Genomic DNA, 11,885 nt, shown 5'->3' on the forward strand with positions numbered 1-11,885 from the left:
GTGTAGGAGATGATGGGGGAGAGCTGCATACTTAAGGTCAGGGAGCCCCAGGATGTGGAGTTAGAAAGGACACTGACTCCCACCCTTCTTTCTGCAGTAAGAAAGTAAAGCCAGGCAGGCAAACAAAGTCAAAGAATCCGGCTCTTGGCTCTGTGGAACGACGCTGCCCATGCAGGAATGCTGCCGTGGAGGAGCCCTGGGATTCCACTCAGTCTCCAGAGGCTGCCATTCTACAGGTGTGAGGTTTGCTGAGTGCTGGTTGGGCTACTCAGTGCCTCACTCTTTTTGGTCAAAAGATGGGTGAGCAGCTACCACGAAGAGGGACAGAATCAGTGGATTCAAGTGTGGGCTGCCTTTGTTTGCAGAGCTAGATAACCCTGCAGACAGCCCAAGGGGTAGGAGTTGGGAGAAGACTTCAGCCTGTCTCAAGTCCATGAGATGCAGTGAGCAGTGAGTCTGTGTGCCTAGGAACATGGCCCCATGCCAGGGTGTCGGGGGCTTTCCAGGTCAAAGTCATCTGCATGTGGGAAGGTAGAAAGCCTATAGGGCACAGGTGGCAAACACAAGGCCTATGGGCCAAATGCGGCCCTCCACCTTGTTTTATGTGGCCCGAACCATGTTTGTATTGGTGGTAGCAGCGAGCTCCTTGTCCCCAGTTAAGGAGTAGTTACATTTACACAGTCCTAACATTACATTTGGCCCTTTGAAGGCAACCGCAAGGCTGATGTGGCCCCTGGTGAAAATGAGTTTGACGCCCCCTGCCCTAGGGCCTGAGTCTGATGGGCTGGGTCTCAGCCTTGATTTTTCACACTCCACTGAGCGATCTCAGCCAAATCCCTTCCATTTTCTGAGCCTCAGTTTCCCTACATGTAAAAAGGGAGTATCAATCAGATCTCTGGTGTGCCACATTTTTAGGTGATGGTGCCTTGGACTGCACTGTAAATGGCTCTGTTGGGGTGTTGGGGGTGGTTGTTTGGTGTCTGCCTTATTGGAGAGGCAGGGCTGGCAGCTACAGCACTTGCCGCTTCAGGCTAGCACAGCAGTGCAGAGCCTGAGCCTGGAGCTGGCTTCCATGAGCTGGGAGTGAGCATCTCTCTGACCCACGGCGTAATGTCACAGCATTAGCCTTGGTCCTTTGGGGGCTGGAGGGGGCAAGGGGCCAGCTGTCTGCAAACTTCCCACCCAAGTTTGTGTAAACAAGTCTGTTTGAGCCTTCAGGCATCAGGTGAATATGTTTGTCTTTCTGCACCACATTCCTGTCTGCACGTGATCACGTGGTTGCCCCTCCCTCTGTTTCAAACCCTAGTGGACCCAGGTGCAATAGGGCTATGAACATGAAATCTTTATTCTGTTTGTCCTCAAAGCAGGGAAGAGCTGGTGCTGGGGCAGGTCAATGATCCACGAGGAGCTCCATGCCCTGTACTCCAACACAAGGACACAAGCACTGGCAGGGGCGGTCTCAGCTCTGGGCTAGGGCTGCCGCCCTTGCTGGGGCAGCAGAGGGCCTCAGTGGGCCAAAGCAAAGCCAATGCGATTGTTACGCCGATCAAACTCTGTGTAGAACTTGCGGATGAAGCTGGCGCCCAGGACCCAGACAGGCCCAGTGGGAGGTGGCACGTCCAGACCGTGGAGGGCCAGTGTGCACAGGTCATCATTACTGTAGGGGTCCTGGAGGGAAGCAACATGGTTTCCCCACTGCTCATCACATGACTATTCTGCCCTCACTTTGCCTGACCCTAGGGAGCCTCTTTAACAATATCCCTCTCCCCCCACCCTCTCCACACTGCACGTCCATTACATTCTGGCTCTTTCAACTCACGATGGAAGCACCCCTCCTGGATGTAGGCACTGTGCTAGACACTGGACACACAGTGCAGCAGGCACAGCATTACGAGCTTAGTGTCTGGCAGAGCTTCTGATCCTAGGCAAGTTATTTAACATCCCTAAGTCTATTGAGTGTAAAAGGGGGATTACAGTACAGGATCGTAGCATCACTAGGAGCATTTGATGAGAAACGGACATAAGGAGCCAAGCACAATGATTCCTAAACTGGGCTGCACATTGGAATCACCTGGGAAGCTTTAACAACACTGATGCCCAGGTGCCACCCCCAGAGGTTCTGATTTAATAGGGAGGGGATGTGGCTTGCTATTGGGATTTTTCAATGCTCCCGGGCAACTCTGAGAGCCAAGTTTGAGAATTGCTGGCCTAGTAGGTAATCTGTCATATGACTTGTCCCTTTTTGAAGGTTCCTGCCCACCCTTCCTGCCTGTTGTAGGATGCAGACTGGAACCTCACCTGTAACACGTAGTCTGCACTGGTGAGTGTGTAGGCTCTGCCTCCGAGGTGGAAGGAGATGTCAGGGAGTGTGGTCACCTGGTTACAGTTCACGACGTACTGCGGGGAAAGTTAAGGGAGGCCCTTTGAGTGTGGGAAACCTTCCAGCTTGTGGCTTGCCCCCACCCAGGGTGAAACCAGCCACATTTGAAGAGTGTGAGAGGTGAGGAAGAGAGGCCTGGAATGGCCTCATTTGGGACCTAATGCTGCCTGGGGAGATTTAGGGTTCTGGACACATTAGCGCTCTTCTTCCCCAGCACTGCCTTTCTAGGTTCTTACTTCATCTGTACTCAGCTCCTTGGCCCCCAGGGTCTCCATGAGCAGCCTCAGGGAGCTGGTGGGACCTGAGATGTAGGAGGCGCCGGTATCCACCACTGCCATGCATCCGTCCTCACAGAGCAAGGTGGCTGACCTCACAGACACCCTAGGAGAGGCCATAGTCAGACAGACAGACAGACAGACAGACAGAAGGCTGATGAGGCACCACCAGGCTGCACAGCTTTTCTGAGTGAGGGCAGCAGATGGAGAGCCATGCGGGTGGACCAGTGATGCAGCGAAGGATGGATAAGGCAGGACCTGGAGGAGGAAAGGCACTGGCCCCTCCCTCAGCGTGTGCTTGGTGACCCTACACCTTCTCTCAGTAGGCCCCTCCCTTCCGCCCCTCCCCTGTCAGTGTTCCCCACCCCGGGACAGAGCAGGCAGAGAACAAATGTGGGCTGCGCCTTAAGAAGTCGCTGCATTGGAGAGAGGGCAGGATGGCAACCTTGCCTGTTCCCCCTCCCACCCTTAACAGCAGCAGCATTTTTGGAAAGTGGGAAGGGTTAGGGAGATCTGACCCTTTCATTTTGATCTGCCAGGAGCCAGTCTTGCTGATGCTCACGTAGTGGAAATTCCCTTGGTAATACTGGGGGTCACTGCCTCCCAGCACAATCTCTCCCCCCAGCAAGTGGGAATTCCTAAAGGAAAGATCAGAAGTTCTTGGTGAAATATCGACCCCAACAACAAGGGGAGCTGGCCCCAGTGCAGGTGGGGCCCAGGAAGGCAAGGACGGCAAGGCTGGCAAGCTGCAGCACTCGCCGCTTCTCCACCTTTCTTGCCCCTCACGCTGCCCAGCCCATGGAGGTTCCCTGATGATAGTCCAGCTGCACCTGCTGAAGCATCCCTATGGAGGTCACAGGAAAGAACAGGCACCAGGACAGGCCAGAATGCAAACAGGACACAAACCGGCCCCACCTTCACTTGGTTTGTGTTGTGAGTTGAACAGATACATTGGAGGGGACCCAGGGGAGCTGTTGGGTGGGGGTTGTGGGTGGGGGTGGGAGGGCATGGGCAGGAGGAGAGCAGGAAGGAGGGACCCAGTACGTCAGCATCCATCAGAGCCTGGGCCTGTGAGGTGAGTTTTGGGCAGGTGGTGGGTGTGATTCTGGGCCAGACGCTCTGGAAGTTCAGGGTCATGTGGGGGAGTTTCGTCTCCTTACTTGGAATTTCTGCAGAAAAAGAGACACAGCAAAAAGGAAGCTTTTGTTTCAGGAGAGCCTCACTAGCTTAATGTTGGGCAGGGTGGGTATTCGGCACTCTTCTTGCCCCCCGGGCAAGGGTGTACCAAGAGGTGAAGTCACTTGCCTGAAGTCACCCAGGCACTGAGTGGGGCGACTGGGGATGGGAGCCGGGGCCCCTGGGGCCCAGTCTGAAGTGGATCCCCTTTGCCTTCCTTTCCACCATTCTTCACGGTGACTCCCATGGCTCAGGGCCTACCTGGGGGCTGGTTTCCAGTGTGTGTGTGTGTGTGTGTGTGTGAGAGAGATAGGGTTTTCAACGTTCATAACAGGAGGCATGTGTACATGCTTTTGTGTACACAGGTGTGTAGCTATGCACATGCTATTTGTGTAAGTGCAATTAATTGCATTTTTACAAATCTAGTACACGTGTGTGTGCTAGCAGACGTTCCCTCTGCCCTTCTCCCAATACTTCAGTATCTCTCTGGATGTTGCCTCTGTCAACAAAGTTGCCTTCTTCTCATTGCTGGATCCTCCTCCCTTCCGTGGTCTCCTGGCTCCTGTGCCCTCCATCGTCATCTGTTTCCCCACATTTTCAGCCCCGTGCTTTCCATTGCCTTCTCCTCTACCCACAAGCATGCTCAGGCATCCTCTAGCATTTAGAAGTGCCCACCCTCCTCTGCTTCTCTCTTCACCTCTGCCTGCCCCCTACCTAACATTCCCCCCATGCACGAACTTCTCAGAGCAGCCTGCATCTGCCCTTCACTTTCTGATCCCCACAGTCACCTCTGAACGCCTTGCTGTCTGGCCTTGTTCCACTTCTAAACCAGCTCACCAGCCGCAGAGCCCGTTGGTGGCCATTCCTCAGTGCTTCCCTTTCTCTCACCAAACCAGACACTCCTTCATGTTACCTTTGAGGTTTCTCTGGAGTTTAACCCTCCCCCTGCATCCTCACGCCACTGGCCTGGTGTCCTTGCCCTTATGATCCTTGTCTCTAGCTCACACCATCTTTCTAAACCCAACCATTTAGAGCAGACCACACAGCTGGCAACAGCTTCCCCAAGTCTGGCTGACCTGCACAGAAGCCCAGCCTGGAGCTGAAAAGCCCCTACAGCTTTAGGCCTGTGCCGCTGCCGCTGTTCGCCAAGTCGCCATGTTCCGTGTCCTCCCTGCCAGACTGCAGGCTCTGTGAGGGCAGAACTCTGTCCTGTACATTGTATTTGTGGCGATGCCCTCAGCACCTCGCATGGTGATTGGCACATAGGTGCCCAATATTTATTGAATCACTGAATAAGCAAATAAACGAAGGAATTATGAATGAATGCCGTCAGCTCCCTGTGTGTGAGAGAGGAACCAGGGACCCTCACAGGTCACAGCAGTGCCTTACTTCCCGTGACCCCACCCCACATTCCCCTCTTGTTCTAGAGCAGTGCTAACAGAACTTTCTACAATGATGGAAATACTCTGTGTTTATACTATCCAGTGTGGTAGCCAATAGCCTCTGGGCTGCTGAGTACTTGCAATGTGGCTAGTGCAACTAAGGAGCTGAATGCCTAATTTTATTTAATTTTAATTTATTTAAATTTAAGAGGTGTCTTCCATATTGGATAGTGCAGCTCCACATACAGATTGAATACCACCTAATTGTGAAAACATCAAAATTCTGCTCCAGCATTCCTCATACTCTGCCAGCTCCCCTGCCTCCTCCTTCTCCCTTCCCCTGCCCCGGAGTCTAGGCCCACCTGCTGTAGTAGACAGAGAAGACATCCTCCTTTAGCACCCTCTGCGAGAGGATGTGGTCAAAGACGGGGGTGACTCCCCCAACAGCTTGTGCAGGAAAGCCCATGCCCAGGACACCGTCAAACTTGGCCAGCATGAAGGGCATCAGGGGCAGCTCCGTCACCTCTCCAAACGTCTGGGTCACCTCGATTCCACCCACCTATGGGAAGAAGGACCAGAGGAGACCAAACCCTCTGCCCACTCCCCACCCAGGTCTAGTCTAGGCTTCCAGAGTGGGGCCCTTAGGGATGCACATGCTCCAGCAATAGCATTTTGGGGTAAGACCATTTCACCAACCCCCACACGTATCCTGATTCCTAATATGCATCTAGGCTGTTGGGTCTACAGAGAACTGAAGTTGCCCAGTGACTGGAAGCGGCAGAGACTAAGAAGGTGCTACTGTCAAGATGCCATGAGCTCCTGCACCTCCTCCCCAGAGGCCCAGCTTTCGCTTCAGCGGGACTGGGTCTCAGTGCCCCGCCCCCACTGTGGGCTCTTCTTCAGCAGAGCCAGGCCTGCCTTCTGTTCTCCTTTCCCTTGACTCTACAGAGGGGCAAGGGTCCACACCGATTTCCTCTCAGGTTCCATGAGTAGCCCTTCCCTAACTCTGACAGAGCAGGGGCTGGAGAAAACCTAGAAAGGGGAAAGGGTCAGACACAGGCCAAATGGAAAAGAAAAACCAGGCCCTGTTAATCTTAAACTCTAGCCTTAACTATGACCTTAGAACCTACCTATGCCTGGCCCAAAAACTGCCCCTGACCACAGTGCCAGCTACTGCTGACCCTGACCCTGACCCTGACTTCAGTCTAGGATCTGATGAAGGCTCAGTCAGAGCAGGGGACCCCAGGCAGGCTACGTGACTGGAGGCTGTGGGGCTCAGACAAATCCCATGTGCGAGTCAGAGGCAGAAGCCTCTATAAACCACCCAGCGTGGAGCCAGGAGCTCAGGTTTGCTCTGTCCAGTGGCAGAGCCTGTCCCCAGACCCCAAGGTGAACTGGGTGACACCTTCCCCACGTATGGACCCTAGAGTGGCAGGAAAGGTCTGGGGACAAGAAGAGCAGGGGTCAGATGACCCAGGCTGGTGCCACTTACAGTCACCGTGTCCTGGCTCAGGAAGCCTCTGACCTTTCCGGATCCATAGTGGATGGTGAATTCAGTCCCATTCTCCATGTAGCTGGAGGATTCTGAGGAGTCGTAGAGGCTGTGAATCTCTGGCAGAGGGAAAAGGCTGAGGTCTGTCCCGGGGAGGTCCAGACAGGGGGCTCGAAGGCAGGTGCGTGTGGGTGCGGCCTGAGTGTTTAAGGACTTAAGTGCAGGGATGAGGTGGTCCTGAGGTCAGTGGGAGGCTTGGAAAAAGGTGTTTTACCAATCAGGGACTGTGTTTCTTGGGCCCCTGTTATGTGCCTATGTCTGAGAATTTTGTCTCAAATGAAGCATTTTAAAGTAATTTCTAACACTGGGGTAAGGAGAAGATTCTGGTCATGGTAAGCACTCAATAAGTTGTTGACTGAGGACAGAGCTGGAAGAGCCCAAGTGCCTGGGGGGCCTCAGGAAGGGTCGAAGTGGCCTCCTGGGGTGTCCTGAAGCTGTCCTTGTTGTTCTACCTGGATGGCCTCATGGGGCGGTGGGGAAGGACCCTCTCCTCTCTCCTCTCAGGGGCAGCAGGAACAGAGGCAGACAGGAAGGCGCACCAGTGGCAGCAGGTGGGTTTTAGCCACACGTGAGCAGGGCTGCCCAGGCAGGGCTGCCCAGGCAGGGCTGCCCAGGCAGGGGTCTGGGGCTCACCACAGGCTGTATAGAGAGGGCTGCACTTGGTGGAGGGCACCCAGAGGTTGGCTGATCCCGTGTCAAAGATGACTTTGAAGGTCTGGGGTGGGGTGCCGATGCCAATCTCACCGTAGTACTGGGTCTATAGGGATGGAAGAAAGAGGCAGCTGGAGAGACTTGGGGAGCCTGGGCCTTAGGGTCTGGCTTGATACCGCCCCTGTCACTCAGGGTGAAATTAGGCAGATCACACAGCCTGTGATGGGAGGCTTGGCGCTGTCTGTGACTTCCAGCAAGCGAGACAAGAGGGCAAAATGAACGTACTGGAAACGAAGTAGGAAGGTCCCCACCCCTTGAGGAAGCATGGACTCGGTAAGCAGTGGTTTGTGCTGAGCCTGGTCATGGAAACCTGCATATAAGGTCACACACACACTCTCACACCTCTCCTCCTACTCATCACACCCCTCCTACCCACCAGTGACTCCTGGACCTGACTACCTGAGTTCCACACCTGACCTGCCCTCTGTGTCTCAGGCTTTCCAGCTGCAAAATGGGAATTTGGTAGTGTGCCTAGTGCTCCACAGCAACTCAGTCAAAGAGCCCAGAAGGAGCGGACAAAGCCCTAGGCCCAAGAGAGAAAGGCGAGCACAGGAGCAAGGGCACTCACGTCCAGGTAGTTGGTGAGGACCACGGGGGACGTGCTGTTGCTGAAGGAGAGTCTCTCCGAGAACTGGCTCCCCTTAGCTTGGAGCCTGGTCACGTCCACGCCGCGCTCCTTCAGGCTTTCCCGAACTGACGGCATTTTCTTGAGGAAGATCCTGGCCCAGAGTGAAGGTTGAAAAAGAGAGGAACTCTGTACTCCCCTACAATAATGGGAGTCCCTGGAGCATCTAAGACCATAACCCTTAACATAGGCCCAAGCACCTAAGAATGACTCTTGTGCCCTTAAGCCTCTGAAGAAGAATTTACAAACCTCCATGAGCCACCTGCACTAGTATTAAATACCCCTCAACTGCCTTCCTCCTGTTGTCTAATTTTGATCACGGCAAGGCTGTTCGTTCATTCGTTCATTCACTTCATTACCACGTGTCGAACACTTCCTCTATGCCTGTGCTGAGCTGGAGACTAGAGATATAAAGATAAAGGTCCTTGCTGCCCTGAAGGAGCCAGGGACAGGAGGCGACAGAAGGAAATACAATGATAGTCCCTCTAACTAGATCAGGCTGGGTGGGAGTGCTCCCTCCAGCTGGACAGAAGGAGGCAGTGCCACTAGGGGCCTGTAGGTGGCAGCAGACACCCGCAGCAGCCTGAGGGGCTCCATGGCAATGACCAGGGCAGGTGCCCAGCCAGGACAGTCGGGTGCAGTGGACCAAGGAACTGGGTAGGGCAGAGGAAGAGAGGTCAGCATTTCTAGAATGCCTGTGCACCCTGTCCTTGGAAAGATGTGCCTTTTTGAGGCTAACCCCAGTCCCTTGGCCTCTTCCTGAGACCTTCCTACCACCTTTGGGAGGCAGAATTAGAGACCTGAAGAACTCGCAGCACACGTAGCCCTCGTGACAACTGCAGACTAGGGTTGTCCTCAGTGAGGGGGAAATAGCGGTCCACGGGATGAGGTGGTTCAGCTGGAACGGGGACTCCCAGCAGTGTGGCCTGCATTGCCCGCATAGGGCCCCCGTGCTCTGACGTGAAGGCTGCTTGCCAACGCCTCCCACTGTTAGTGGGCAAAGGGGGTCCCAAGGTTGCAGTCCAGCTGACAGAGGATCCCTCAGCCACCAGCCCTCCTGTGCTCACAGTCTCCCCCATTCTACACACCCCATTAAGCCCATGAGTATGAATCCCACTTTTATGTTCCACGTGGAAGTCCTGCTTCATATGCCTGTCAGTGTGATATTTTAACGGACATGACCTGTCATATGTCTCAGTTTGCTGCTCAACAAGTATTTTTACAGTTATGATCTTTTTCGATTCTCAGCCATCCCACAAGGTGGGTAATTTTATTATTCCCATTTTACAGATGGGGACACGGAGGAGCAGAGAAGGCTTGACCCCGAAGAGGGTGCATTTCCCACTATTTGAACAGCCTCCGCTCTAGACCTTTGCTTTCAGTGTTCTCCTTTCAGAGAGCTCCTTTCCTCCCCTTCCCACCCCCACAGTTCTCTCACCCTTCGATCCTTCAAAGCCCAGCATTCACCCTCACTTCCAGGACACCCACCCATGCTCACCCGCCCATGCTCTCCCGCTCATGCTGGCCTCACCTGTGCCCGGGCTCCTTCCCCGTGCTCCCCGGGTGCTCGCCGCCAGCACTGCTCACAGAGGTGGTGTGGCCTGGCGGTGAGCGCAGTGGTGGTGGGGGCATACTTGAGTCCCTTACTCCCTGCGTACTTCTGAGCAACCCGCTCGTCCTCTCTGGGTCCTGTCTGAGCCCCGGTGAACTCCTCTCTACAAAGGGACTTAACGGCAACACCTACCTCAGAGAATCACTGCACAAATTAAATGAGCTGCCCTCAGCTCAATACATGTAAATTGTGGATGTAAAAGGCCATGAAAGCGCCGTGAGAATATAGAGTCCTGTGTTCAGGTCTCCCAAAGCGTCTGGCATAATGCTCACCCCGTAGCGGGTGGCAAAAATCCTTGTAGCTGGGCTCCAAAGTCCTGACTCCCTCTTCACTCCTGGCCTCATCCAAGTTTCCTTCTCTTTTTGAAGAGAACAAGGGAGAATTTTTTTTTTACCTCTCTCTGCCTTTACCCTGGGGGTGGAGGCTGCACCTAGGCACCTGCTGCTGGGACACCCCCAGCTTCTCACCCCATGCCCCCAAACCCAGTTACTCTCTGGGAGCCCAGGAGCAGGGAAGAGGCTTTGGAAACAAAAGGAGCAATGCGCATCGAGGTTTGGCCTCTGTGTGACCTCCCTGAGCCTCAGTGTCCCCACCTGTAAAATGGGATTGTTGGGAGGATGATTTGAGATAAGATATAGGGAACAATCCTGTGAAACCCTAAGTGTTTTACAAGCTTAGCAACTGCTACTTTTAGTAAAACTTGACCTTTTACCTAAGATCTTCTGGTCCCTCTGCACTCCCCAAACAGAAACCTCTCTCTCCACGGGGCCCTGTCCCACTCTGCCCCTCCATGTTATGGTCCTAATGGATTGCTTGTTCCCCCAGAGCCTGGCACCGCATATGGATGTGAGCTAGTCTTTCTCCTCCCTTCTCTGGGCTGCTTAAGCCTGTCTTTCGACCTCTGTGACAACCCACGCTGTAGCACCACGACAGCTGGGTTTAGCTGGGTTTTGCCCGAGTACTGGCATCATGCTGAGGACTATGTCACTAAATCTTCAAAGCAGCTCCAGTGAAGTAGGTGCTGCTATTACCCCTATTGCAAAAATGGTAAACTGGGACCTGGAGAAGTTAAGTAACTGGCCCCTGGTTCCAGAGCTGGTAACAGTAGTTCTATTGGTGCAGCGGAATTTAAACCAAGAAATTCAGCTCTAGGAGCCTTGTATTTAAGCATTGTCTCGTGCTTCCTCCCTAGCAGACTTCACCAAAGCACACCCTTCCTAAGAGTCAGAAGAGGAGCTTGAAGGCCTGTCTTAACCCTCCCCAAGTCCCCCACAGCGCCTGGTGTGGTGCTCTGTGCAGGAAGCAAAAGGCAGTTTCCAGGCCTGACTAGTGCCGCTACTGGCTGTGTGACATTGGATGAGTGGCCTGACCTCCCCGAGTGGGGCTATACCTCCCCACCCAGCTGGTTGTGGGGACCGGATGACATCACATATCTGAAAGGCAGGACTACTAGGAAGGTGGAAACCCAAACGCCCCTGCCACCCCACCTCACTCCAGTTACCGTGGGAAGGCACCAGCGTCCATGCGGAGACTGAAGGTGCAGGAGCCCCAGAGCACCAGCAGGAGGCCCCAGTGAGGCATTCTGCTCCCTCCGTCCATGCTTCCTCTGGGCCTCTGGCTCTCCTGGGGATCCAATGAAGCCTTGTGGCTCCCAGAACCCTTCTTTTATACTCTCCACACTTGGGACGGTGGCAGTTCTGCTCTGCTCTGATTTATTGCCCTGGGGCAGATGACAGGGCATCCAGTAGTAAACCACCCATGGGACTGAGCTAGGTGGGTGAAGGGTGAGCAGGTTTCCCACATGGGGCGGAGGAGCTAGAGGAAGTGGGGCTGTGGGAATGCACTGTTACACCCAGTGACGGCAGCAGCGCAGACTTGACCTGGCCCTGGACCCCCAGAGGGGACAGAGGCCAATGAGAAACAGCCCTGCTCACGAGCAAAGTCAGGGCTGGGATTGGCATACAACCTGAGCTTCCATCCCCCAGCAAGCTTCCACCCCTGTGCCCTTGAAGCTTCTGTGTTCACCTTGGCTATGCCTCAGCTGGCTTCTGCCAGACCGCATCTTAGTGTTCCCATCTGCAACATGGGTGTCTCCTCCTGGCTTATTCCCTGACAGACCCAGACCTCCCTGCTGCCACCTTCCAGGTGCCTGTCAGCAGTGGCCATGGGGAA

The 11,885-nt window shown here is 54.3% G+C and overlaps 1 protein-coding gene across 3 annotated transcripts; it reads right to left on the reverse strand.

Moving 5' to 3' along the window:
• Positions 1-1,327: 1,327 nt before the first annotated feature.
• REN (renin) lies at positions 1,328-11,333 on the reverse strand. 3 transcript variants are annotated; one of them, XM_045841551.1, is made up of 10 exons: positions 11,215-11,333; positions 8,045-8,195; positions 7,399-7,522; positions 6,739-6,824; positions 5,576-5,772; positions 3,816-3,824; positions 3,174-3,293; positions 2,617-2,761; positions 2,299-2,397; positions 1,328-1,668 (listed from the first exon to the last, which is right to left on the reverse strand). In XM_045841551.1, exons 1-10 carry the CDS (start codon positions 11,310-11,312, stop codon positions 1,507-1,509), a joined length of 1,191 nt encoding a protein of 396 aa, XP_045697507.1. In that variant the 5' UTR covers positions 11,313-11,333; the 3' UTR covers positions 1,328-1,506. The 3 variants fall into 3 exon arrangements, with proteins under 3 accessions (XP_045697507.1, XP_045697505.1, XP_045697506.1); XM_045841549.1 differs by having other exon boundaries at positions 6,706-6,824; XM_045841550.1 differs by lacking the exon at positions 3,816-3,824 and having other exon boundaries at positions 6,706-6,824.
• Positions 11,334-11,885: the final 552 nt, after the last annotated feature.

Source organism: Phyllostomus hastatus, unplaced genomic scaffold (assembly GCF_019186645.2).
Source record: "Phyllostomus hastatus isolate PE091 unplaced genomic scaffold, TTU_PhHast_1.1 phas_contig_36, whole genome shotgun sequence".
In the NCBI taxonomy this organism is placed as follows: domain Eukaryota; kingdom Metazoa; phylum Chordata; class Mammalia; order Chiroptera; family Phyllostomidae; genus Phyllostomus; species Phyllostomus hastatus.

Excerpts from the sequence above, each read along its gene's own strand:
- REN (XM_045841549.1), bottom strand. The coding sequence starts at position 11,312 with ATGGACGGAGGGAGCAGAATGCCTCACTGGGGCCTCCTGCTGGTGCTC. Across the intron at positions 7,523-8,044 it reads TCCTCACCAACTACCTGGAC|ACCCAGTACTACGGTGAGAT; the intron begins GTGAGTGCCCTT and ends CCATCCCTATAG. Across the intron at positions 1,669-2,298 it reads GTGCAGACTACGTGTTACAG|GACCCCTACAGTAATGATGA; the intron begins GTGAGGTTCCAG and ends GCTTCCCTCCAG.